The following is a 26,413-nucleotide window of genomic DNA, read 5'->3' on the forward strand; positions in this document are numbered from 1 at the left end:
CATGACCTGAGCTGAAGGCAGATGCTTAACCTACTAAGCCACCCAGGTGCCCCTCCCCCCCCCTTTTTTTTTGGTAACCAAGAGCAAGCCAAGAAATCCACAACCAGGAATATGTTCAGTACAACGAATTGGTGTGATGCCTATAAAACAAAAGCATGTCCTCAGGAGAAGCAATGTAAGTCACCACTAACTGTTGGGGTCTGTGGATTATCTCTGTGAGCCTCAACTTCTTCATCTGTTAAATGGACAAAATAACAGTGCCTACTTCATGGCGGTGTCATGAGGCTTGAGTTGGTTAATCAGTAGGAAGAATCTAGCATAGGGGGCCAGGCACTGGAAAAACACCCATTGCTGTAGAGGGGATTCCATACTTCCTCTTACTCATTGACATCTCTACGTCCCCTGGGTTGAGAGAGGTAGGACCACATCCCACGTCCACCGCTTTGCGCCTTTTATCTCCTGGATTGAGAAGCAGAGAGTTGGGTCACTGTCTTTGTGTGATCTCGATGACAACCTGTCACCTCTGTGAATTTTATTGCCCTCACCTGCTACTTGGGAATGTCTAACGTGTGACTTATAGAACTGTTACAAGGAGAAAGGGACCTTTGTATTTGAATCGCACGCGCTCTAAGTAATACTATTGTGACAGTTATTAACCGTGTCTATGCAGAAGCAGAATCAGGCGGAATGATGGTCCCATTAGTCATAGATCCTCCCACATAGCGCAAAGTTTCAGGACGTGAAGCCTTGGAAAAAGCAGAAAGGAAAGTGACATAAAAGTGCCACCCAACCTCCCAGGGGGTCCAAGGGGTTGAGAATGGGAGCTTTCCTTATACTCTGAATCTGCAGCCATTTGTAAATCTGGGCCCTCTTGTTCTTCCCATATTTTCAGCACCTCCTGTTGGGAACAAAGGTGCTGGAGGAAACCATTCGGGGCTAAAAGGCACAACTTTAAGAACCACAGGGGTAATGTGCCTTCCACTCAGTGGATTGACAGAGATATCTTGGGATCTTGCGGGGGGCTGGGAGCTAGCCCAAGAAGCAGCTTTGACTAGCAGTTGGCTCAAGTCAACAAGCATCATTCACCCCCACCTCTTCTTTCGCCATTTTCTCTTTTCCAACCCCTTTAAGGCAGGCTTCCCTCCCCCAGCACATCTCCTGTGGAAGCTCTTCAAACACCTCTTCCTGCTGGAACCATGTGGGGTGGAGCTGGTCAGGGAATGGCTGAGAGTAAGTTCTTGATGTCATGAGGCAACAGTCTTTGCTCCATGGTTCCCTCGTGCCCTTCACTCAACAGTCCCTTCTGCGGAGGCAGTGTGGCCTCGTGGTCAAAATGACCCAGAACTGAGTCTACCATCCTCACATTTTTTTTCTTCATTTCCTTATATGCACCAAAGATTTTCCCAGCTCAGAGACTTTGCACACTCTGTTCCCTTTGCCTGCAATGACTTCCTCTGGCTTTGCTTATTTTACTTATTTATTTGAGAGAGAGAGAGATAGCATAAGCAGGAAGGGCAGGGAGACAAGAAAGAATCTCAAGTGGACTCCATGCTGAGCACAGAGCCCAACACAGGGCTCGATCTAATGACCCTGAGATCATGACCTGACCTGAAACCAAGAGTCTGACACCCAACCGACTGAGCCACCCAGATGCCCCATGTGTTAACCTTTTTCACATAAGTGTCATTTTATAATTGCTTGGGTCTTAGATTATGTGCAGTATAGTAACATCTCACTCTTATGGAGGACCCAAGTTCGTCTGGCATTTAACGAAGTCCTCTGGAAAGCTACGGTTCTGTGGTTCAGTGTAGACATTTATCATTTAAGAAGGAAGTTAACACCAACACTAATGCATTTGACTCCACAATTCCACCACTGCCTCCTCGTTTCCCCTCTAAGGACAGCCTCCTCCCTACTCTCTTAATGAGATGACTCTCCCCAATTTTTAATAATCTATTTTTCCTTCAAAAGCCCCAGGGAGTTAGAATAATGAAACACACTTAATTAAGCTATGCAGAACAATCCTGCCATCTAGGTGGCATTTTTCGACTCACTTTTGTTGGTCATTCCAAGGATTCTATTCTTATGCAAGAACATTCACATCATCACTGAACAAGCACAAGGCATCGAGCTAAATGCTTTTCATGCCTTACTGGATTCTCAGAGTCCCCACCATGAGTGGGAACCAGCACAATCTCCATTTTATGTATGACAAGAATGGGGTCCAGATGTATTTAGTTATTTGTTCAAGGTCCCATAGCTAATATGTGGCAGAAAAAGTTGGGATCTGATTCCAAAGGCTGTGGATTTATATGCTGGAATCCCCAAAGTCTATAAACATATGCTGAGCATGAATCCTGTCCATCAAGGAGTTTTCTATTTGCAATTATAGAGCCATTGTGTTTTGCGTAAAATAATCTTTCTAAAATTTTTATTTATAATAATCTGCTATTGGTCAAATCGAGCTTTACCAAAGGCAACCACATTAATTTAAAGGGTATAATATATGGATTAATTAGCATAATACTAGAGATTAGCTGCCAAATCCACATATCCATCAAAATGATTTTGGTTCCAAATAGGAGGAAAAAAACTTGAACCAATTTAAACTAATAGGCAGTCTGGCGGTCAACATCTGAAAAGATCAGTGACAGGGTGGACTTCAGGTGTGGTGTGATCATGGCTCTGGTTATCCGTACTATACTTTTCTTAGTTGTCTTATGTGTGAATCACCTCTATCCTCAGCCTGATTTCTTTAACGGTGGGAAATGGCAGCAGAAATTCTAGGCTTCACATCTTCAAACATTTCCCATATTATCAGATGGAAATGATATATGACCTATTAGACCACCTCAGACCTCATGCCTACTCATCAACCAACTGGCGCAGAGAGATGGAGGGGGTATTTTTGTTGTTGTTGGCTGTGGCCAAATAGGGCCTGCCTACACCATAGGCTGCATAATGGGGGAGGAAAGGAATGGAATCTGGAGAAGCAACTGCCTTGTTTCAAAGCAAGAAAAGAAATGGCACCAAGAAAAAACGAATGAGGCTCAGGGTTTGCCCCAGGGAAGCCTACTTCACTCTCCTACTAAATCTCTCCAGCACCTTCCCATAACACTTGAAACAAAGCCCCACACCTTCACCATGGCTTCCAAGACTCTACAGCTTGGTCTACCTCTCCCAAGGCCTGTTCTACTCACCCATCCTACTTCTGCCACTCGGAACTTCCTGCTGTTTCTCAAACCAACCCCCCATCCAGAACATTCTTTCCCCAGATCTTCGCATAGATTTCTTACTCGCTTCATTAGATATTGGCCAAAATGTCACCTTCCCAACCACTGTATCTAAAATAACCCCTTTGGAGGGGTGCCTGGGGGGCTCCCTCACTTAAGGGTCTGCCTTCATCTCAGGTTGTGATCCCGGGGTCCTGGGATCGAGCCCCACGTCAGACTCGCTGCTCAGCGGGGAGCTTGCTTCTGCCTCTCCACTCCCCCTGCTTGAGCTCTCTCTCTCTCTCTCTCTTAAATTAAAAACATATAAAAATAAAATAACCCCTTTTGTGATGGGCTTTAAGGAGGGCACTTGGTATAACGAGCACTGGGTATTGTACGCAACTGAAGAATCCCTAAATTCTATCCCTGAAACTAACAATACACTCGAGGTTAACAAAATTGAATTTCAGTTAAAAATTTTTCAAAAATCAATATTGGAAAAGTAAATAAAAAAAGAAATAGAATAAAATAAGCTCTTTCATTCTCCATCCCCTTACCCCACCCTATTTTTCGTCCTATCCCATGTCAACCCTAACTTGACATCATAAGTGTCATCATTGATTTCTGGTCTCCCCAGCAGCACCGGATCTCCCAGGGGAGCCTGCGCCTGCTGTGATCATGGCCGACTGAGTCTCATTCCTTCTACAGGGTTGACCACACGGACAACTACGTGAACGGAAACAAAGGCACGCGTGAATGAATGAATGGACAGAGGACAGAATGACGTGCAGGCAGGAGACGAATGTGGGTAACAGGTGCCAAGGGACTGCTTTTGTTCTGTTTGTTTTCTTTTTGTTTTCACCTAGTGGGCAGAAGACAAGCACGTTCTCCTAGTCCTGTGTTTGCAGCTCAGAGTCTATTGAAGAAAGGCTCTGTTTGGAAAGCGGAAGCTTCCTTCAACTCAAGTTCTGCAAGTGGTTTAGAGGCCGGCCCGATGGGTTCCTCCAGCAGGGTGGCCCCCTGCACAACTTAAAAATCAAGGAAGGTCACCCCATTACGACGTGCCGCATGCCGAGTGTCAAATTGAATAGGGGCTTCCCTTTGTCCTTCAACCTTTTATTTCCTTCCTTCTGCTTCATCAGAATTATGGAGGCTCCCATGCTAATGTGTCTTTGTTCAATTCTTTGCCTCCAGTTAATATCTACTGACACTACTCAGAGATGCACAAAGTCTGAAGGGACTCGTTCTAAAACTAATTTAAAGGGAGCTGATGACTCCGCAATTAAGCCTTTGACTATTCTCATAAAAACTCTCCCAGGAAAGGTCAACCTCTCCCCTTTATTCTCCACTCTCTTTTTTCTTGGCAACACCGACATGATCTCTATGCGAATGACAATAACAATAATTGATGTTGATGGTAAGAGTATTCACGTTTTCAGGAAGGTTTGGTGATTTATAAAATGAAATCCCGTGCAGTGACTACATTCCTGTGACAAGTTAACTTGCAAGACACACCAAGGACTCCTGCCCACAATGGGCAGATCTTCATACCTGCTTTACAGCACTGCCAAGACCCCCGAGGGCCTCCTGAAAACACACCTCGAATGTCCTTTCCCGGGGCTGCCAGAGGGCGCTCAAGTCAGAGAGGCAATCTTGGTCCTGTTTCCACCACTACGTGACCCTGGGAAAGTCATTTTTCTCTCTAAGATTATTTTTTTCTCATGCAAAAATGGGAATAACAGTACCATGGGTTTCAGGACGTTGTTGTGAGAATAAAATAAAGTAACACTTGTAAATATCCTTAACACAGCATCACGATCAGAGCCAGTGCTGTGTTAGCAACTATTGTTACCCACTGACATACGCTTACATACGCTTAAAGTGCCCACGCTATGCTAGGTAGTGGTGAAGACAGATCAGATGGATGAGGTCCTGGAGTTGGTTCATCTCCATCATCATCACCACCACACTGTTATTAGAAGGAAAGAGGCCTGGGGTACCTGGGTGGCTCAATGGGTTAAGCCTCTGCCTTCAGCTCAGGTCATGATCTCAGGGTCCTGGGATCCAGCCCCGCATTGGGCTCTCTGCTCAACGGGGAGCCTGCTTCCCTTCTTTTTCTGCCTACCTCTCTGCCTACTGGTCTGCCATTTATTTGACAGAATTGGAGATACTGCAAAAAGCAGGACCCCTGCCCCATCACCACCCAGAACACAAGTATTTTCTTCCAAGAACATCTACAATTTAATCCAAACTGATGGGCGAGAACTCCCCTTGGGTCATTCTCTAAGTTCCTGTCTTTGGGCAAAGTCACCGCGGGCACAAACAATTCAAACTCCCATCTGTAAGCTGAACAGAAAAGTAGGTTTATGACCCAGGGCTGCCTGCAATGACCACTTAGTCCCTGATGACTGCATCCTAGGCACCCCCAGCCAGAATTTAAAAAGCCTGTTTTGCTTTGAGTAAATGCGAGTGAGAGATTAGAGGCCCCTCTCCAATCCTACAGGGCCTCCGGTCACAGAGAATCACACAGCAGTAGTTTTTTTTAATGTGATTTCACCAGAATGTCTGTCCAGCCACGAGGAAAGCATACAGAGTGAGAGAGACCTACGATGTCCAGAGACCAAGCTGTACAGACCCGAGCATAATGATCCTTGGAGGCAAGATACCAAAACTTCCTGTTATCACTCATTCTCATATCTACCAGCCTTAAGGTTCATCAAGTTCTTATTTTGGTGATGATAATAAATGAGAATGATCACGATAAAGTTAATAAAGCAAAATACAAGTTACCTTTGTGATAAAGGAGAATGCTTAAAGAGGCCATGGATGTAGTAGGAATACGTAAGTGGTCCAGGTGGGGGACTGAGAGGGAATGGATGGGCATTCCTGACAACACCTAGTTTACCATCTCTGGGGAGGAAGAAAGTTCCATTAAAAGATAGCAGTACAGGAGGGTTCTGAACTCACCTCCGCCCATATACGCCAAATCCAGAACTACACTAAAAGAAATCCAGAAACTAACTTCCTGATTCCTTCCTATATATCAAGTAAGCAAGAAAAGGCCCACATAAGAATGGGTCGGAAAGGCCGAGATGCTCTTGCCATAAACCCCACCCTCTACAAAGCAAAATACATTCAGGGTGAGACTCACGACTCCCAGCTTCTCCCAGAGGAGGGAAGAAGGGTTTGGATCTCAACACCAAGAGCCCCATCCTCTAAGACTTTCAGATAGGAATGTGGAATTATCATCATGGATTTTTTCATATTTTCTTCAACATTAGCTGAAAATGTATTTTTTGTAACATATTTCAATTTTTTTTTAATTTATTTATTTGACAGAGAGAAATCACAAGTAGATGGAGAGGCAGGCAGAGAGAGAGAGAGAGAAGCAGGCTCCCCGCTGAGCAGAGAGCCCGATGCGGGACTCAATCCCAGGACCCTGAGATCATGACCTGAGCCGAAGGCAGCGGCTTAACCCACTGAGCCACCCAGGCGCCCGTAACATATTTCAATTTTTAAATGCTGGGAGTTATTCAACCTTTGCAAACAATAAAAATATCCTAGGGGTCAAACAAAATAGGAAAATACTACAACTTCAGGTCAATTTGCAACCACAGGAAGCAATACAATGGGATTTAGATCCAAACAAAACTAGATTTGAATTCTAGCTTTATGTTCTATTAGCTGTGTGGCTTTTGTCAATTGCAGAACTTCTCTGGTCCCCAAGTTTCCTCTTCTGCAATGTGAGTTTTTATGATTTATAACTTGGCCTGCTGGTAGTCTCTCTGGTACCATTTTCCTCTTCCTTTTTTTTTTTTTTTAAAGATTTTATTTATTTATTTGGCAGAGAGAGGGAGATCACAAGTAGGCAGAGAGGCAGGCAGAGAGAGAAGGGGAAGCAGGCTCCCTGCTGAGCAGAGAGCCCAGGACCCTGAGATCACGACCTGAGCTGAAGGCAGAGGCTTAGCCCACTGAGCTACCCAGGTGCCACCTTCTTCCTTGTTCTTTACAGAATTCATGTTGGTTGAACTTCATGCTTCCTTCAAGACTCCATAGGCTTTGGCAGCTACTGACCCCATCCCCAGTTCTTAGAGTAGGTCTGGTTTGGTTTAATGCAATCCCATTTACTTTTTCAGTGATAGGACTAGGAATCCAGAATTAAGCCAGTTGGTACATGGCATTTATAAAATGGCTGTTACTGGCCCAAAGATGGGCACATGACCTAGTATGGCCATAAACAAAGAAGTCAGGTGTTGCTGACAGCCAGATTAAGGTCACAAAGGAATATCTGATAACAAAGATTCTATAATTTCCAAAGAACGGAGTCAAGAGATCATAGGAAAAAGAGCCAGAACCTTGACCATACTGTATCTGAAGTCCACCCCGCTACGGAATTCCAATCAGATAATTCTATCACGTAACTGAATTTAACTGATTGTCACCTGCAGCAAAAATAGCCTAATTCATCTCTAAGGATTAAAGATAATGTATTTAAAGTGACTAGCACATAGGAGGCAGTTAATACATGACAGGTTGTATCATTAGAGTACTTTAAAATTTCCATTAGTCACATTTTAAAGTATATACACTTCTATCACGTAACTTATGAAACTTGAAATTTCTCTTCCCTCCCCAACACACACACAATGATGTACTTAATTTAATTGTTAAAAGTTCCTTTTACTAATAGTGATGGAAATAAAATGGAAACGAGTCCATGTCTCAGGAGAACTGTTCTCCATCACACAGGAAACAGAGTGGTGTGTGTATTTATTCCTTGTCTTTGGAAAGGGCTTAACTGAATGAAACAAATCCTCAGGAACTGGCCATGGGGATTTGGAGAAGAGTACACCAGGCATCAACAGATCAGCTAGTTTAGTCCCCAAACTATGGGCCCTGGAATATAACATGGCTGGCCTCCTGTGCCCGTGCCAAACCTCGTTAACACCACAACCTAACAGTGACTCCTAGTGACTCGTCCATCCCTGGGATCCAGGACAGGTACTGAGGCAATAGGAGGCTGCATAGGACTCAGTCACACCGGCAGGCAGGCATCCTCTGTGGGGAAGCTGAGAAGCAAGGGGATAGAGGCAGAGAATAGGTGAAAAGGCCCACTCTGGCTGGCCAGCTCCCACCTGGAAGAGATGACAAGGAGGGCTCCTATCCTACACTACACACAAGAATGCTCTTCCAGGACAGCAAACAAAAGACAGCCTGTAAATAAACTAACCTTCATGCTATGTCACGTGTACCTCCCTTGTGTGGTAGAAAGAATTTTTTTAACTTATTGTTTTGTGTGATATTGGATGTTTTCCAGATCATGTGAAGAAGGAAGCAAAAGCAGAGGTGGGGTTTTTTTTTGTCCCCCCTCCTCCTTCTGGAAGTGTCACCTCCTCACCTCTGCTGATCTAAAGCTTGGCTTGTCATCTGTGTTGTGGCTTCGGCCGAACGTGGTGCTGGTTTCCTAGGACTCCAAGACCTCGCTGCTCTGATGACAGGCCTGTGATAAGCTTTATCATGTGGTAAGTTTTACTTTCTCCATGTGTTGATTAAAACTGCTGGTAGGATTATTTAAGTCTCCTCGGGAGCAGTAAATCCAGGTATATTAGCAACGGCCAGAGATGACAGATGTTTGCCAGGCCCACTGTACCTACCACGATGTCTAGCATACGGCAGACACTATATAGATACCCACCAAACTCCGTAACAGAAGCGGGGGATAGACAGTCTCCATGGGGGAAAAAAAAGGCAGCTGAAGTTTCCAGCCCAACTCTTTCTCCCCAGGATTCTCCTTTTCCTCGGAGGTTATTTGCCAATGACTGTGACGTCCCACATGGTCTGAGTCCAGTCCCTCTTCTGATGTTTCATCCCCCTCCCCCTGCTCGGTGGTGACGTTACTCAATCCCGGGGCTTTAACCACCACTAATAAGCTCCCGCCCCGTGCACTGCGTTTTGCAGTCTGCACTCAGACTCTCCTCTTCAATTGCCTACTTGAGATTTCCATTTAGATGTGCTCCCCTGAGCATGTTCAAGGCTAGATGTTCTTCCTGACCTCCTCCTCCTACCCAAATTTGCTTCTTCTCCAGTTTTGTTAAAGGCACCACCATCTATTCGGCTGTACAAGTGAAAAATTATTGGTTATTTCATCTCTTTTCACACTTCATATTCATCAGCTGGGTCTTGTTCATTTTACTCCAAAACATGCATTAAGCCCAGCCACGTCTCTCTGAACACACAGCCGCTACTCCAGTCCAAGCTACCACCTGCTCTCTCCTGGACTGTGCCACGGTCCCCTAACTGGCCTCCTAACACTTTAAGAGCCTCTGTCCCCAGTATACTCTCTGTCAGCAGGCACCAGAGTAATGAACACGGTGTTTTCCTTTGCTTCATCTTTTCACAGAAGGGAGTTGCAGCAAATTATTACTGGATGTCACCAAATTAACAAGTTTCAAAATAAAAACTCTCCTAGTGTTCAACCCATGACACATCTTTTTGTGAGGCATGCCAGTCCCTAAATCCAAATACTCGCATCTGGACTGAGGCAAATGTGAACAACGGGCGTGTTTCCTGTGTGACCTCAAAACAACCCAAGCCACCTTCCCCTCAAGGTAGAGGCAGGGCCAATTTCTGGTCCCTTCAAGTTGCCAGCATCGGGTTTCCACCATTTGTCAAGCGAGTCACTGGATGCCAGTTGGAAATGATTGACTTGCATGGCAGGGTTGGCATACGGTCCTTTTGACTCCCGGCCAACAAAGAGACGTCTGTGTTCCAGGAGGGAGGCCACAAACGGAGATGATGCTGAAGAGAGGCTGTTCACTTAGCTGTCAGGCTGGACGCCCGGGGAGCACCGTCCCCCTCTCACTGGTCCATCAGGACACAGTGGGGGGCACATCAAGCTGTGTCTCTGGCCCAGGGAAGGAAGACAATTAACATCTGTGGGTGCCAACTCTAACCTAGATGTTTGGTTGAGAATATCACATGCATTTGAATGTCACCACGGTTCCCTAGGGATGCAACAATCTGTCTGCAGTCAAGGAAGCAGGGGCTCCATGAAGTTAAGGAACTTGCCCATGATAACCCGGACGTGAGGGTGTGAACACGGGACCATCCAAAGCTGTGTTTCACAAAGTCACACGGCCTTCTGGAACGTGCTTTGGGCCCTCCATGTGGCACATGCCCCTGGATCTTATCCTATCTCACTTTGACACGTCTCTTGCGGATTTACTTTGAAGGTCAGCCTTCCCCCATACCGTTGCCGAGTGGAGTCCCAGATTGAGAGCACAAGCCACAGGATGCCTTGGTCTCCTGGGTGCCTGAGGCCACTGCCTGAAATGTTTGTTGAGCCTCCAGTGATCCCACAGATAAATATTTGCAAAGAGTTATCTCATTCGCCCAGGGAAGTTTTAACTCTGGTCAAGCTCTGAGATTTAACTGAGCGGGCTCTTTTCCTGGCATTAAAAAAAGAAACCCACAGTGATAATTCTGACTATCAAATAAAACCACGCCAACCCGGGTTAGTGCAGTCTCTTAATGGGTCATTAAGCCAGGAACTTTTCCATGATTGTTTGAGAAATGAAGGTAGGAGAAAAGTATCAAAGATATATACGTGCATGTCAATTAAACTGACACGCACATATATATCTTCCTTCAATTTCCTTTCCTGTCAGGGTAATCATTTACTGTGTTGTTGCTTCTTGATGTAGAAGCCTCACTTCATACATCAAGAAGTTAATATAAAATACATAAGTGGTCAAGCCAGATAGCATCAATTAAAGCCAAATAACTTTTCTTCAATCCGAATCCATAACTGTCCTGGGAGAAGATATTCTTTTCCCACTCATCTGTGTTATATACATGTCCTTGAGCACCTGCCTTCCAATGCACTCACCTCTCCACGTCCTGGCCCCTTCACCAAAATGGGAGCCACAGGACACACGCCATCACTCCACCATTAAAAAATAAGAGAGAAGTCTACTTCTTCCTCCCCTGCCCGTGAACAGCCTGCAGTGTAATAAGTATACATCAAAGAAATAATCATGATGACCATCACCATAGAGATGACAATAGTGAATGACTGTTTTTTGTGAAATGTCTATTACACGCTGGGCACAGTGATGCTCTGCATATGATTTCACTTAATCCTGGGACAATGAGACAACCACAACACACACACACACACACACATCACTTACAACACACATGTAATGTTCCGTGCCCTATAGAATTGTAGGCTTAAAATGTGACAGGAACTTCTCCTGGGTCTACAAGCTCAAACCCAGACACAGCAAGAGTATGACCGAGTATGACCAGAGCTACAGCACTGGGGGAAGCAATAAAAGCTACCAGGAAGAAGTGTGGGACATATTAGCAGAGCACCGAGTCGGCCCAATTCTAGGGCTCTTCTTCTTAGAGGTTCTGCTTCCCCAGGAGGACCTTCCCTTTCCTCCTGTACCTCCACCTTGTGCGAGGAGCCTCGACTGTGGAACGGTCGGTCCCCTGACCTGCACGTCTCAAAGACAGCAAGACACGTGGCAACACTGACTTCCCCCGTATTCCTCGGGGGCTTTCCCTGCTCTGCCATCTTTGGAGAGCTGCCATCTAGCTTACACAGGTACTAAATACCTTTCTAGGGAATGAATGAATGGCAATGTTGTGGACTATGGCGTGCGGATACATCAGTCTCACTCACAATTTTATATTTGCAAGTTCTGCCCTAGGAGTAAGGGTTTATAAACTGCTTTCCACAGGCCAGGCTCTGGGGTAAGACACATACACTTTTCTGGTCCCCATGTTCTATCTCAGGAGGCAGACTTGGAGGAATTAAGGGGCTTGTCCAAAGCCTTGGATCCAGAAGAGTTCTGAGCCAGGACTCAAACCCAGGCAGACCAGCTTCAGTGCCAGATTCTTCACGCTGAGGCTCCATTGCCTCCCAGGGGGCCCTGTCCACCAGCGTCCTGGAGGGACGCTTGGGACAGGACTGAACAGAACAGCCTCTATTCTAGATATTGACCTACGTCACCATTCCAGGAGTTAACAGCAATACACCTGACACTCGGGGAAGGGACAGATGTTTAATAATTTCGGAGCAGCAAGAAGGAGGTTACATAACATGGCTGAGCTATTTTTGAACTTTATAAAATGCTGACTGCTCTTTTCAAAGTGCCTTCTGTAAAACCAGGAATATTAAACATAAAGAACATTTCCCCCCTTGTCCCCACCTTTTTTTCCCCCTGAAATGCCAGGGACAGAAACAGGCCCACGTCATCCTCAGCAAGCTGGCTCTCCTACCACGTCCCGCATCGCAGGCAGGAAGTCATGGCTACGGCATCCTGTGCGCACAAGCTCTGGGTGGTCCCTGAAGACCACAGAAGGACATGTGTCACTGCTTCCAAGATGGCGCGCTCAACCAGTCCAAGCCGGACCCCAGATCCCCGCAGCAATGTACCAGGATACCCATCACGTGAATTCATCTGAGCTTCTTCTGAAACTATGTATATCCTCCTTTCCACAAAGTGGGAGTAGTGAGCACTAACTGGCGACCGTATGGCTTGGCAGAAGCTGGAACTCGAGAGTCCTGGGCTTCCGCTGAACGATCTCATGGATCCAATCATGAAGACCCCTTATCATCGACCACGCAAATGTCTATCGTGGGGGTGACGATCAAACAAACATGACAACACTTACACAACCGAGCACAGAAGCCCAAGCACGATGAATATGCGAGAAGGCCAAGTGTCCTCCGAGATCTATCCTGAACCCCAAGGTTGAAACCAAGGCAATTTGAACATATCGGATATCATTTATGGGCATTAAAATGAACTGTGCATTGGATCTAAGGTATCACAGACATCTAGATGAGAAGTATAAGACACACACACAGATCTGGTCCCTAACAAATTCCCGCCAGTGTTCTTTCCTCCTGAGAAGAAGGGAAGAAAGTGGGACTCGGGAGAGATATAATCAGGACTGTTACATCATCAGGAATGTTTTCTTTCTTTTAAAATTTTGAAACAAAGGTGACACGTTCACCTTTGTTCTCTGTGATGAGTGTTGGGGTGGGTGTTTTATCAGACTCTGTACTATTCTTTTTTATTTTTTTCTTCCCCTAGTATTTTTTTTTTAAGAGTCCCTGTTCCCAGAGTATGCCACGAGACAGATTTCCTCCTTCTTCATTCTTTGAGAAATTCTATCTTCATTCCTGTCTGTGCCCCAGGGGCCAGCACAGGGTCCACTGGCTGGAAGGAACGACGGATGGAGAGAGAGCACGGTCCTTAATGCTGTTCTGAAAAATGGCCAGTTGGGGCTTTCTCCAGTTCCTGGTCCCTTCCTTGCCTGGCAAGCATCTCCTTTCCCCGGGGGAGTTTAAGAAACACTGGGACAGTGGGCAGGTGTGGTAAGGAGCCACTGTTGGTACCATGGTCCAGCCTCACACACGGACTAAGCGCCAGCAGCACCCCACGGATGGAGGGACAGTTCGTGAAACACCAGGCAGTGGAGGACAGCTCACCCCACCTGATGCCCCGCTACTCTAGGGCTGAAACACCGTCCACGAAATTGCTGCCTTCAGAGCATAACTCCTAGAAATAGCTTGACAGCGTTTCACAGCAGAATTTTTTTTTTTCTTAAGGAGTGGAATTCAGGGTGGTCACTGGAAGGAGCTCTGCATGTCTTAACAATGATCCTTCTCCAGTTCCTCTTCCTGTATACATTATATCTCAATTGCTGTAAAATTGAGTTATGTTTTCATCAAAATTATACATTTGTGACTGTTCCAGCTGTAGGGCACTTCTTATGGGAAGGAAGCATTCATTAGCCCAGCCCTTGTCACTGGGCTGACAGCAATCCTGCCTCCCTAAGAGGCTTCCAGGCTTCATACTGATGCATCAGAGTTGCTTCCTGATACTTAGACAATTATTTTAAGACGCTGGAAGTGGCGGAGTAGAAAGAGGATCCCTAAGGAGGGAATGAGGAGAGGGGAAGGGAACACCGCAAAGGACCCCGATTTCTTAACTCAAGAGTTCAATTTGCAGGTGTACACCGATTTTAAAGAGCCATCATCCTTCTAGCCCATAAACACACACACACACACACAGACGCACGCGCTCGACATGTCTCCAGACTCTGCTCAGAGATAATCCCTGAACTGTAGCAGATTCAAAGTCCTAAAATCTTCCAGGGACATTGGGGAGTGACGTATTAGTCTGCTGATAATAACCCAACCGCATCGGCTGACTCTTAAGTTCTGATGACCAAAACCCACTTCTCTGGTCATTCTGACAGTCAGTCAGTCACCACCGGGTACCAGGGCCCTGAGCTACACAGTACTCTCCAGTCATCACCTTATTCAATACTGAGCTCAATCCACAGAACGCTGGTTCTCAGGGCACAATCGCAGACCAGCAATCCCAACATCACCCAGGAGCCCTACTGGGACTCCAAATTCTGGGAGCCCTCCCCAGGGCTCCTGGATTACAGACTCTTGAGTGTGAAATCCAGCCACCTGTGGTTTCACAAATCACCCTCCAGGTGATCCCGACATGTGCTCAAGTTCGTGACGCGCCGCCTAGAGGCAGTAGTGCTGTTATCATCCCTTTACAATGAACCCGGAGGCCTAGAAAGGCAAGGTGACGGGTCAAGGCACACAGGAAGTGGACAAGATTCAAACCCTGACAAATCTACCCCGAGAGCCCCATGCCCTCATGGCAGAGCTGTGCTGCTTGTCATCTGAGGAAACGAAGGCATGTGCATTCAATCATCGAACATCAGGCAAAAGCATGCAAAGTGGGGTGCAGGAGGGATCATTCTAATTGTCAACAGCTGTGTCATTACGATGGGCACAAAGACCAATGACGCTTCGCAGCAACGTAAAACTGAAATGCCCACCAAGACGGGCGGAGTTGACTACGTTAGGATACATCCATAGGATGCAATACACTGCCGCCTTCGAAGCGTTATTTGCCAAGATTTCCAATGATCCACAAAGACAGGACAGAAGAAGGGAAGACATTGAGACACACTGTCCAACAGAGGATGGAAGGCCCAGCGCAGGCAGTTTTCCCAAAGTGTAACACGCTGGTGAGGATGTGGGAAGTCGAGTGACTTGTGTGAATACAGATTGGGACAGTTCCTTGGCAGGACAGTCTGCCAACAAGTACTTCAATGTTTACATGCATATGTTCTGTGACCCCCAATTTGAGCTGCCTAGAACCCAGCCTGGAGACCTGTGGGATGACCATCACGGCCGCTTCGTTTCTCACGGGGAACAAAATCTGAGACAATTTAGATTTTCTATCATTATGGAGACTGGGTAAATAAATCACGGTATCTCCCTGTAGAGAAATGAAACATGAAGGTTGCAAAGAACATGCCCCCACCCCCCCACATCTACATGTACTTATTATCTACATACCTTCATGTGTGCATATCTGTGCATATGCACGTACACACACATACATCTATATACATCCATCCATGCATGTGTATGTATGTGCACATAAAATCCATCTCGAGGGGCGCCTGGGTGGGTCAGTGGGTTAAGCCTCTGCCTTCAACCCAGGTCATGATCTCAGGGTCCTGGGATTGAGCCCCACATCGGGCTCTCCGCTCAGCAGGGAGTCTGCTTCCCTTCCTATCTCTCTGCCTGCTGCTCTGCCTACTTGTGATCTCTTTCCCTCTGTCAAATAAATAAAATCTTAAAAAAAATCCATCTCTATGTATGCATACACACACAGGCACACTTGAGCTATAGCTGTAGACAGAATATGGAGAGAGTGAGAGATACACAGATGGGTACAGACACAGGTCTCGGTTTCCAAGGTCTACTGTTGAGTTAAAAAAAATATATAAAGTTGCAGAAAACAAAGTGGGAAGTAAGTTATAAACAGAAGAGGAGGGGAGAGCCAATCGGAGGGAATCCCATAAGCACACACGCGGCATTCGCTCTTTGCAGGGCAGGTTTTCAGCAGGGAGTGCATGTATGTACTGCTCTGAGTTTTCAAACAAACAAACAGGCACAGAAACAAACAAAACTCTGGTCCCGTTTTGGGAGACAAGCAAAGATGGCCTGCTTACTGGTGCAGAGTGTGCGGCGGGGTGTCCAGCTTCTCCGTCTGCCCGTAGCAGCTGGCCTTGGCCTCGGGGATGTAGGAGAACTTCTCCAGCATGGAGTACGCGGCCGTGGTGAGGATGCCCAGGCCGTCCCTCACCCGTGCCTCCAGGCTGTAGTCCCAGTCGTCGTAAGAGACCGAAATGAGGCCTGACGGGAACTCCTTCGGGATGAGCTCTGTGTTCCCAGAAACCAGGCTGGGGACGATCCAGAAGAAATCATATCCAGTGAGGCCCAGGGAGCGGGCCTCGCTCAGGATGAGGACAGCCTCGTCTTTGGAACAGTAGAGCAGGATGACGGAGGAGTGGATCTTCTTCAGCTGGACCTGGGTCTTGGCATCCTCAAAGGAAGTGTCCAAGGTGATCACGTTCTGCATGTCCCAGCCCACAAAGCTGTTGTCCACGGTGGTCTTGATGAAGCTAATGAAGTCCCTGTACCCAGGGAAGATGGTGGTCACCAGGGAGAAGACGTGCCAGTCGTAATCCTGCATGATCTTCAGCATGACCGTGGCTTGTTGCTGGATGGATGCTCCGAACTGGAAGAAGGTTGAAGTTGGGTCCTGCCAACAGGTGTTAAAAAAAAAAAAAATCAAAACAGAGGATGAGGCAGAAGGTGGTTTATATACAACCATCTGTCTTTATAGGCTTAAAAAACGCCTTTTTAGAAGGGAGGGCAAAAACATCACACACGTATGTGTTCGCGAACATCCCTGAGCACCTACTATAGGCCACACTCTGGAACAGACACTAGAAAGAGAGGAGAGAGACCCTGAACCAGGAGCCCGCAGCCTGGCACATGAAGGACGTCTGTTGCCTCTACCCTCTGGGGCCCCTGTGGTTTCAACACAATGAACTCTATCTCGTCCCAGGCTGAGAACTGGAAAATGAAGCCAAAAGAGGCAACATCAGGACACCGAGACACTGTCCTGATGATGTGCTTGGAGCACCTGGAGTCTTCCATGCCTGAAGCCACTGACTCTGGACCTGTCGGTCATAAGCCAACATAAGCCGTGGTTGCTTGAGCTAGTCCAAGTGGGATTTGTCGCTTGGATTCTAGACTCCTGTGTACTATAAAGTATAATAAATGCTCACTGGACATTCTACCTAAATGTCTCTCTGGATCAACAAGTACTTGTTGACCTCCTAACTATGCAGCAATACCATTTTAGAACATAGGGAAATGATATGGAAGACAGACACAGGCATGGTCTCTATCTTCACAGATCTGGTGGGAATTTGGGGAAGAGCAATTTCCTGAGACTAGAGGATGAGAGAAGAATAAGGGGATGCCAAGTGGGCATCCGGGTGAGGAAGAAGGGAAATGGCGGGACATGATACTCAGAGGCCCTACAGATACATCTCAAGTATTCTAGAAGCCAGAGGTAAACTCATTATTGCTCATGAAGCAGGGGGATCAGAGGATGGTGAAGAACTCGGCAGGAACCCTACCACGTGAGGCCTCAGACTTTATTCAAGCATAAGGGGGAGCTGCTCAATGTTCTGACTCTGGAAAGGCACGTGGCAACTTGTGTTGGGTTAAAGGGCCTCTGATAGCTCTAACATCTCCCTAAGTCACGATCTGATCATGAGGACAGAGTTCCGTTTAGAAAAGGCAGGCAGTGCACACAGTTGGACAACTTATAAACTACCTTCACACCCCGTAACTCCTAAAATCCCCATGATGATTCTGTGGAGGTGGTGTTGGTGGGGGGGGGGTCATGAGGCTCGAAACGACCTTGGGACCTGGTTCCGTGACCAGCCCCCTTTCCAGAACACAGCCACGACTTTCTTGGGATCACTGAAGATCTGCAGACAGCAGGTGCTTAGACCAGGCTGCTGACTGATGGGCAAGGTGCGCAAAAAGCCAGCTAAATGGAAGGTGGGCCTCTGTGTTGGAACAAAACACAATGTGACAAGTGCTGAGATATGGTTTTCTGTCCCCGGAAACTAAAAGAATTCTCAAGAGGTCCTTACTATAGTGCAGCCGTGCTTTCGTTTTGCATTCTGAGCTATGGGATTACATTCCCATAGTCTAGAATCCAAGTTACGGGATATGAATTCACCTCAATAGTAGGAATATGGGGGTTCCGTGTGTGTGTGTCTCTATATTAAGAGTGGACGGTTCCCTTTGTCTTTCAAAACAATACTTTGTAGCCGTGCATGTCAACCCTTTCAAGAAGTCTGCCAAGTTTTCCCTGGAATGCTCACTGAATAGAAAGTTTTATCTGAATGAGCCAAAAGCCATAGTTGTTCAAAATACTTCCATTTTCTGAAATGCATGGGTTTGGGGGATAATTCAAGTGCAGCTCGGCTTGAAGGCAGAGAGGGGGAAAAAAAACAAAACCAAAACAAAAAAAACAGGAATAAATGCCTCTGGGCTCCTTCCAACAATACAGCTTTATGAATTTTACCTAATTAAATCAATTAAAGTGGGTAACAGATTTAAAGACTTTGGATAATTATCTTTTTCCCTATAGTAGCTTTTGGAGAAATCCAATATTCTTGGATTGATTCATCATTTTAAATCATGCCTCAACAAGACCATGAACGGCTCAAGGGCAGAGATCTTGCTGTCCTCATCTCTCTGTCCCCAGAACCTGGCAGAAGGCTCGGCACATGACACATCAGGAAATTCAGGATGAGGGAAAGTGTGAGTAAATGAATGTGTGAATGAAGTCTAAGAGGAATGTCCTTGGTTTAAACACAAAGCAAAACAGAAGAATTCGGTTTATGGCTCTTGAATGTCATGTCCAAAAAAATTAAATCTTTCAACATCACCAACCTACCAGTCCTCCATCCAATCTCTGAAACATACAGAGTGACCTTTGCTGATCAGAAAAGGAATACAAAAGTCCTCCAAGCCTCTAAAGCTGCCCGTAGAACCTTGTTCAATACCCAAAACAACAATAACCTAAAGACCCCAGCAAGAGATGAAGGCAGAGAAGTCGAGGCTCAAGGCAGTTACGTCCACCACCATGTCACACTGCCGGGTGCTTCTGGGGATGGCACTGAGAAGCTCCAAACTTAATTACCAAGGAAGTGTAATAATTCCCATGGAGCAAAGATGGCTCCAAGGAAGCTGCTGGCCAGAGTCACATCGGGACTGCAAAAGGCAAAGGGATCAGCATCTTCTTGCACTGAGCACACGAGGCATGGAGAAAGATCTCAGGAGGGCAGATGCTAAGCAGGGCATGGTCGGAACTTAATAAAAAGGATCTCTGAGATGATCCTATGTACACACTTGCTAGGGATAATCGGAATTAGCGGAGAGGTGGAGATCTAGCATGCTAGATGTCGAGCGGGGGGGGGGTTGTCTGGGATGCTCCCACGCCCTTGCTCCTTGTGCTATGAGCCAGACGTTACTGTATCCACGAGCAGCTCTGTGCACAGAGCAGAGCTATAAGCTCTGTCAGTGCAGCGTTACCTAACTCCCCATGTGGGGAGGAGGGCTCGGCTGCACTGTGAACTTCGTGAAGGAGAAAGATAATTATAGGGACGGCAGTTCATTAGCCACAAGCTTGTTTGTCACAGCCGTCTGTGTAAAAACATGTGCAAGCTCCTTGCCTGTGCCATTCCCACCCCACCCACCCACCACCCCCCCGGTCTTGCGGTGCATTAGTCCCGGCTGAATCTCTCCTATTACTCTCTTCTAGTCCCCATTAGTATCTTCATCCCAAGAAGGACAACAGGGTAACTTCTGGGGTCATGCTGTCTGGGGACTTATCTTAACTGAGTGGCCTTGGGGGGGGGGGGAATTCACTTCGCCTTTCCCAGACTCAGTTTCCACATCTGTACAATGGGTACAGCAATGTCAATGATTATACTAGTTAACGTGTCAATGAGAGTTATGTGGCTCAATGCTTTCAGTGCAGTAGCTCAGTTAATCCTACCTCCAACCACCTTCCTCAACAGATCCCAACACGATCCCCGTCATACAAACGAAGAAACAGATTCAGAGCCAGAGTGACTCCTCCAGGGTCATAAGGGCAGGGAAATCAGACTGGCCTGCCTTTGAGATTCTAAGGTTTTCAGCCCTGCACGACCCTGCTGGTGACGGCCACACTTCCTCACTGAGCAGGAAGGATTCGATGACCTCCTTGTAGAAAAGCATCCAGGGCAGTACCCATCACGTATCAAGTCCTCAACAAGTTGGCATCACTGTTATTTTTCCCATGGGTCAGGTGTAATTCCCGCTCTGGACTCGAGCATCCCAACAATTCACCGGGGTCATGATTGCCTGATGGAAGCTCCTGGATGGACACTGCTTTAACCAGGCCACTCCCCTCCTCTATGTCTAGGGGAGCCACTGATGACCAATCACATTAAGAAGAGACTCCCCAGCCTACCCCTTTATGCACACCAGTCGCTTTATAATTGAAACACTGTGGGCTCTGGGGTCTACTGGACTTGAGTTCAAGTTGTGGCTCGGCGTAAACTAACCACATGACCGTGGGTGAATTCTGAAACTTTCTGCATCTGAGTTTCTTTGCCTAGAAGGTGGGCATAATAAGCACCATCTCAGGGTGGGCGGGGGCCAGGGGCTGCCAGGAAGAAGGGCTGAACTGGGATGGCAGGCTCATCCATCATCTCTGCCTGACTCCCCACAGTGTAGAGATGCCTCTCCACGTCCTCAGTCCTCTAGACAACCTGGACAGAGCCAGAAACCTAAGGGGATCCTGATCCTAGTTCAGAAACTGGTATGTCCAGGTCTACCGACACGGCAGCGTCACACTGCCTGCCCCTCCTCCTCACCCGCCCTCCGCAAATCAGCCCACTCACTCTGAGCCCAAGGAGGCCACATGAAGAGAAGGGACTATCTTTCCTCACACTGATGAATCATGCTTTGGAGAGAAACCATCGCTCATGTCCTTCATGGACCTCCCGCAGTTACCCTGAATCACCACCATTTCCACTGGCATCTGAAACTTCAAAACCCATTCCAGACCCAAGGCTCTGTATGCCTTACGGAGGGATGGAAGGGAGAAAGTATTTGCAAAACAGAACTGCACAGCGAGACACCGAGGAGGCTCACGTTTAGCCCCGGATTTTTCGAAGGTATTTTTACGGACTGGCAGGAGGTGACGGAGGAATTTGGCCACACTCCCAGGGCCTGGCATCTGATATGCCACATGGCCCTCTTTTCAAGGCCCTGAACATTCTTCCCGCTCCCTACCTGAGTGGCAGAGGCTGTTTCTCCCGCACTCACCACCTCCTGCCATCCCTCAGCCTGTCCTTTTCAGATTCCACAGAGCAGTCTCTGACCACCTCTGGCACCGGCTTCCTCAGCAGTGCGCAGCCGGGGGAGAGGAACAGATTTCAGACACCCACTTTGGTTCTGCAGCAAGAGCAGTTCTCTCCCCAGGCTCACTGCTCTGCTGAAGACAGAACAAACTGTTTTAAACACAGAGCGAGGGAGGCAGGGGGGTGTGGGATTCTGGGTGTCTGCTCTCCACTCTGTATTTCGGTCCCACCCTAAACTGAGGTCTCATTAGATGAGAGTTCCTGATCTCATGTTCTAGAATGTTCCAGAGCTTGCTGAGTGTTCAGGGGTGAGACCTGACTCTGTGGGTATCAAGGCATGATGTCTAACAGAGTCTAATACCAACTTTCATTTCACTTACCCATTCACAAAGGCTATAAAGAACACTCATACCAATTAGCTCTTTGAGTCTAACTACTCAAGGGATGAGGTATTGCAAGTGATTAGAACCCTCATGGATGACATTTCTCATAAAGTCACAGGAAGAGAGGTTAAGTGACCTCCCTAAAACCCACCCACCTCACCCTGCTAACAACAGCTTTGGTACAAGATGCAACGTCATCCAATGTTCCCTCATGCACACTAGTGGCTCTCATTCCTGGCTGCCCAGGGGAATCATTTGAGGGTTGTTAAAAAAAAAAAAAAGAAAGAAAAGAAAAAAATCCCAGTGCTTATGCCCCATGCCAGCACAAGTGAACCCGAATTTCTGTGAGCCGAGTATCTGAGCTCCAGGGCTGAGTTGTTAATTTTTCTCGGGCTGCTCTCAACAGCAGCATGAGTATTATTCAAGTTAGTATTGGCAGGAAATAGCTCAATGTCTGACATACAGCAGGGGCTCAATGTGTACTTGGTGAGGAGATAAAGGAGAAGGAAGCTCATCCCTGGGAAGCACTGAGAGAACTGCTCAGTATTGTCAACTCTGTACCCATTTCCATAGCTTATTTTCCTTCTGCCTGCCAGGGTGGGCACCAAAACAAAGATAATGATGCAGGAGACCCAGAAAACACTGAGAGAGACTCTTTGGGAATCTTCTTTTTCCCATAGGAGGATTGTCCTGGTAAACCCTGGGGTGTTTCTGCCACTCTTACTGCGTATTAACTGAGCTTTTAGATATATTTTATTTCTGCTTCCATGGATGAGAGGAAAACTAAAGGCACCAAAGCTGATAAGCATGAGAGTTTAGAAGAATAGCATTCTCACAAGCTAACTCTGTGCCACTGAAGGATCTCTGTCCTATCATCAGTCATTCTCCTCCTCCTCCTCCATCACCACCATCTTCACCATCCATCGTATCATTTACCACCATCATCATCCACAACCATTATCTTCTACCATCCCCATCCTCACCATCCACCAGTACCAGGTACCATCACTATGATCCACCACCATGGTCATCTACCACCATCTACCATCATCATCATTCACCATCATCATCCACCATCACTATAATCATCATCATTATCCACCCCCATCATCATCTGCCATTATTCCTCATCTACCATCACCATTATCACCACTACCATCATCATTATTCATTATCATCCACCATCACCATCATCATCCACCACCACCATGATCTACCTTCATTCATCTGATCTAGCATCATCATCACCCATCACTACCATCATCATCATCATCATATCATTATCCATCAACACCACCACGATCCACTACCACCATTACCTACCTTCGCTCATCTGATCTACCATCATCATCACCCACCATCACTACCATCATCATCATTATCAACCACATCATCATCCACCATCATATCCATCATCATCCTCCTCCTCTTCCTCATCATCCACCACCATCCATCAACATTGTCGTCCATCATCATCCTTCATCAACACCTCCATCTATCCATCTCCCTTTCCTCCTCATCAGAATTACCATCACCATGGTCCTCACCCCACCTAACATTTACTGGGCACATGCAATATGCAGTACAATGTAGCATGTAGCAAGAGGTCTTATCATCATCCCTGTACTAGAGATTTCAAAACCCTGCTTCAGAGAAGGTAACTTGCCCAAACACACACAGCTGGTACGTGGCAGGGTCGGGATTCAAGATCAGGCAATGTGAATCCAGAAACTGGATGCAAAGCTCCTGGAAAACGCTGATAACAAGATGTGCAGAACAGGAAACAGAAGTGTATGTGTGTGTGTTTGGGTGTGCATGTGCGTGTGTGTGTGTGATTAATAACCACCACTCAATCATTCCTGAGGGACCCAACTAGGAAAAAAAATGCCCCAGAAATAGAAGACCAACGTCCATAATCTCACATCAACTAGCAATCAGTTGATGCAGAAGACTGAGGCTAAGAGGGGAAATTGCACCCAAAACCCATCAGCTCCATCGTCCACAAAATTTCCCTCCAGGAAACCTCCATTTATTGGAGTGTTCTATGATTTACGTTCTATCACTCATTTTTCTCCTTTCGGGATATGAGGGATCTCTTCCCACATTCACTACTGTGCTTACCCGCCACTCCAGCTTAGGGGCACCCATTATTTCTTCATCATTCCAGAAGGTTATTTCTTTTTCCTTTCCCTATTGTACCTGCCCATGTTCCAGACCCTTGGAAGTTCTCTCTCAAACAAGAGTGAGAACCTCCTGTACAGAGTCCCTGCCCAAGTCTTGTCCCTCTCCCACCCACCTTCCACACTGCTGCTCCAATTACTTTTTTTAAAGTTCAAACTGGAGCAGGATGTCCTCCTTCTTAAATTTTTTTCTCAGCAGCTCTCACAACCTTCAGGATAAAGTAAAAACACACACCAGCCCCATCATAATCTGGACTCAAGTGTTTGGGACTCAGAGTCCATCTCAGTACCTGAGAGGAGTCAGGGACTCCAACAAGCATGTGATCAGGCAAACTGCTGAATGAGTTAATGAAGCCAAGTAATGTGTGCTTGGGAGGAAAACCAAAGGAAGGCTTCATATTTTACCCCATCATTTCCCATTACGGCCATCATTTCCCAAAAGCACATCAGCTCCTTCCCCCACAAACACAGAATTCTACTCTAATAACCCCCATTCATTGGACTGTTTCATGATTTACATTCTGTCCCCCACATTTTGCTTCTCCTGTGACCCAATCCACCATCATTCTTCTAAAATGACCTAGCAGCACCTTTCTCTGCTCCCTCATCTCTCTACAAATGAGAAATCTATTTAAATTCAATTAGCCAATGTAGAGTACATCATTAGTTTTTGGTATATGTGCTGCCGAAGCGAGCACGGGTACATCATTAGTTTTTGGATTTAAATTTTTTTAAATAAAAAAAAAATGAGAATACCTTAAATATCTGGTGACTGGTGGGCTCCCAAAAAAACGAGGGTGGCTGCCATGCTCTGAGCTGGAGACCAGGAGAGGTCCTCCAGTTTTAACTCAGAGTCTGAGCACTCGGGTTTCAGACTAGGATGCAAGAGACGAGATCATGTAAAATAATTTCCAAGAGAAGCTCTGTGTTTGGGGATGGAGCAAGGAACGGAGCCTCTTAGAATGACCAAGCCTTCAATCTTACGCTAGCTTGGGTTTCCAATGTAACACCTACTGGCCGCACAGGACTACATAAACTCTATTTAAAAGCAATAAATAAAATTAATGATTTGGGTTCTCAGTCACATTAGCCATATCTCAAAAGCTAGCAGTCTTTAAACTTTCAAGCCGATCCCTTCCCACCAGCCCCACACCTCAAGATGCCAAGTGACTGGGTCTGGGATAGGGTCCAGGACTTTTGTTGAAAAATTCCCTGGATGAATGTAATACACAGCCAGGGTCCAAAACACGAACCTAAGTCTTCAGTATCCATCCCTGTAGCTGTGCTCCCCTGGGGAGATTTCTCATACCTTCAGATTTCCAGGCTCCAGGCCACCCCCACTGAACCAGAGTCTTTGCTGAGGAGTTCTAGAATACACATGTTCTCCAGAACATGCTCATGTTTAGGAAGAGTCTGTACTGCCAAGTCCAACTGCTCTATCTTCAAGGTGAGGAAACAAAGGCTGCAAAATCTAGAATGATTTGCTCCAAATTTCACCTAAATCAGTGGGCACCACAGGGACAGCCACCCCTAATTCAGCGCTACCTTAACGTAGCACAATGCCATCGAGTATAAACCATTTTCTACACAGAGAAACCACAAGCAGCAGGGGTTGTGTAAGGAACATGGCTTTGCTGGCAGCCTCAGCAGGACCTGCTTCCTCCTGCCAAGAAGTTATTTGACCTAAGCCTCTGTTTCCCCGTCTGAAAAATGGAAATGACAATAGGAGGCATCACACCTTGGAGAGCTGCTGCGCATACTTTGAGAGATGGGGCACAGAGAGCCCTTGGCGTGGGGCAAGGGCTCGGTCAACCTGAGCCGGCCATGACAGTGGTGAAGAGGGTAGCCTTGACCATCAAGCCCCAGCTCCCGCATCCATTGTGGACTCGTTAGTTCTCCCACTTCGGAATTCCCAGCCCCTCTGCCTTGACTTCTTACTCCTCAGCCCTGACTTGTGTGCAGGTGCCCGGTTACTGAGAGCCATGCCTCTTGCCTGCTCCTCAGACTAGAATTCTCGAAGGCAAGGTACAACGTCCTTCAGAGCCCCCCCTCAGCACCTTGCTGGCATCAGGCCACTGCTTTGGGGATCAAACTGGGGGCATCATTCTGAGTCTGCAAGGATACTTGTGGGTGGAGAGAGAGACTAATGCTTGATGTCTCTAAGCAGACCTGCCAGATCTACTGCTTGAGAAACATTCATCTATTGATTGCTTTGCAACCACTCAAGGAATTTAACAAATGCCGGTGATGTGCTGGGCATAGTTCCAGGGGAGTGAATCTAGGGAAAGAGGCT

At 46.8% G+C, this 26,413-nt stretch overlaps 1 protein-coding gene across 2 annotated transcripts in view; it reads right to left on the minus strand.

Moving 5' to 3' along the window:
- Window positions 1–26,413, minus strand: part of GRIN2A (glutamate ionotropic receptor NMDA type subunit 2A) — a 378,157-nt gene that overhangs the window by 138,323 nt on the left and 213,421 nt on the right. For both annotated transcript variants that reach the window (XM_044232754.1, XM_044232753.1), the window contains exon 2: window positions 16,284–16,876. In XM_044232754.1, coding sequence (XP_044088689.1) covers window positions 16,284–16,876 — 593 coding nt within the window. The remainder of the gene's footprint in view (window positions 1–16,283; window positions 16,877–26,413) is intronic.

Source organism: Neovison vison, chromosome 14 (genome assembly GCF_020171115.1).
Source record: "Neovison vison isolate M4711 chromosome 14, ASM_NN_V1, whole genome shotgun sequence".
Taxonomy (NCBI): domain Eukaryota; kingdom Metazoa; phylum Chordata; class Mammalia; order Carnivora; family Mustelidae; genus Neogale; species Neogale vison.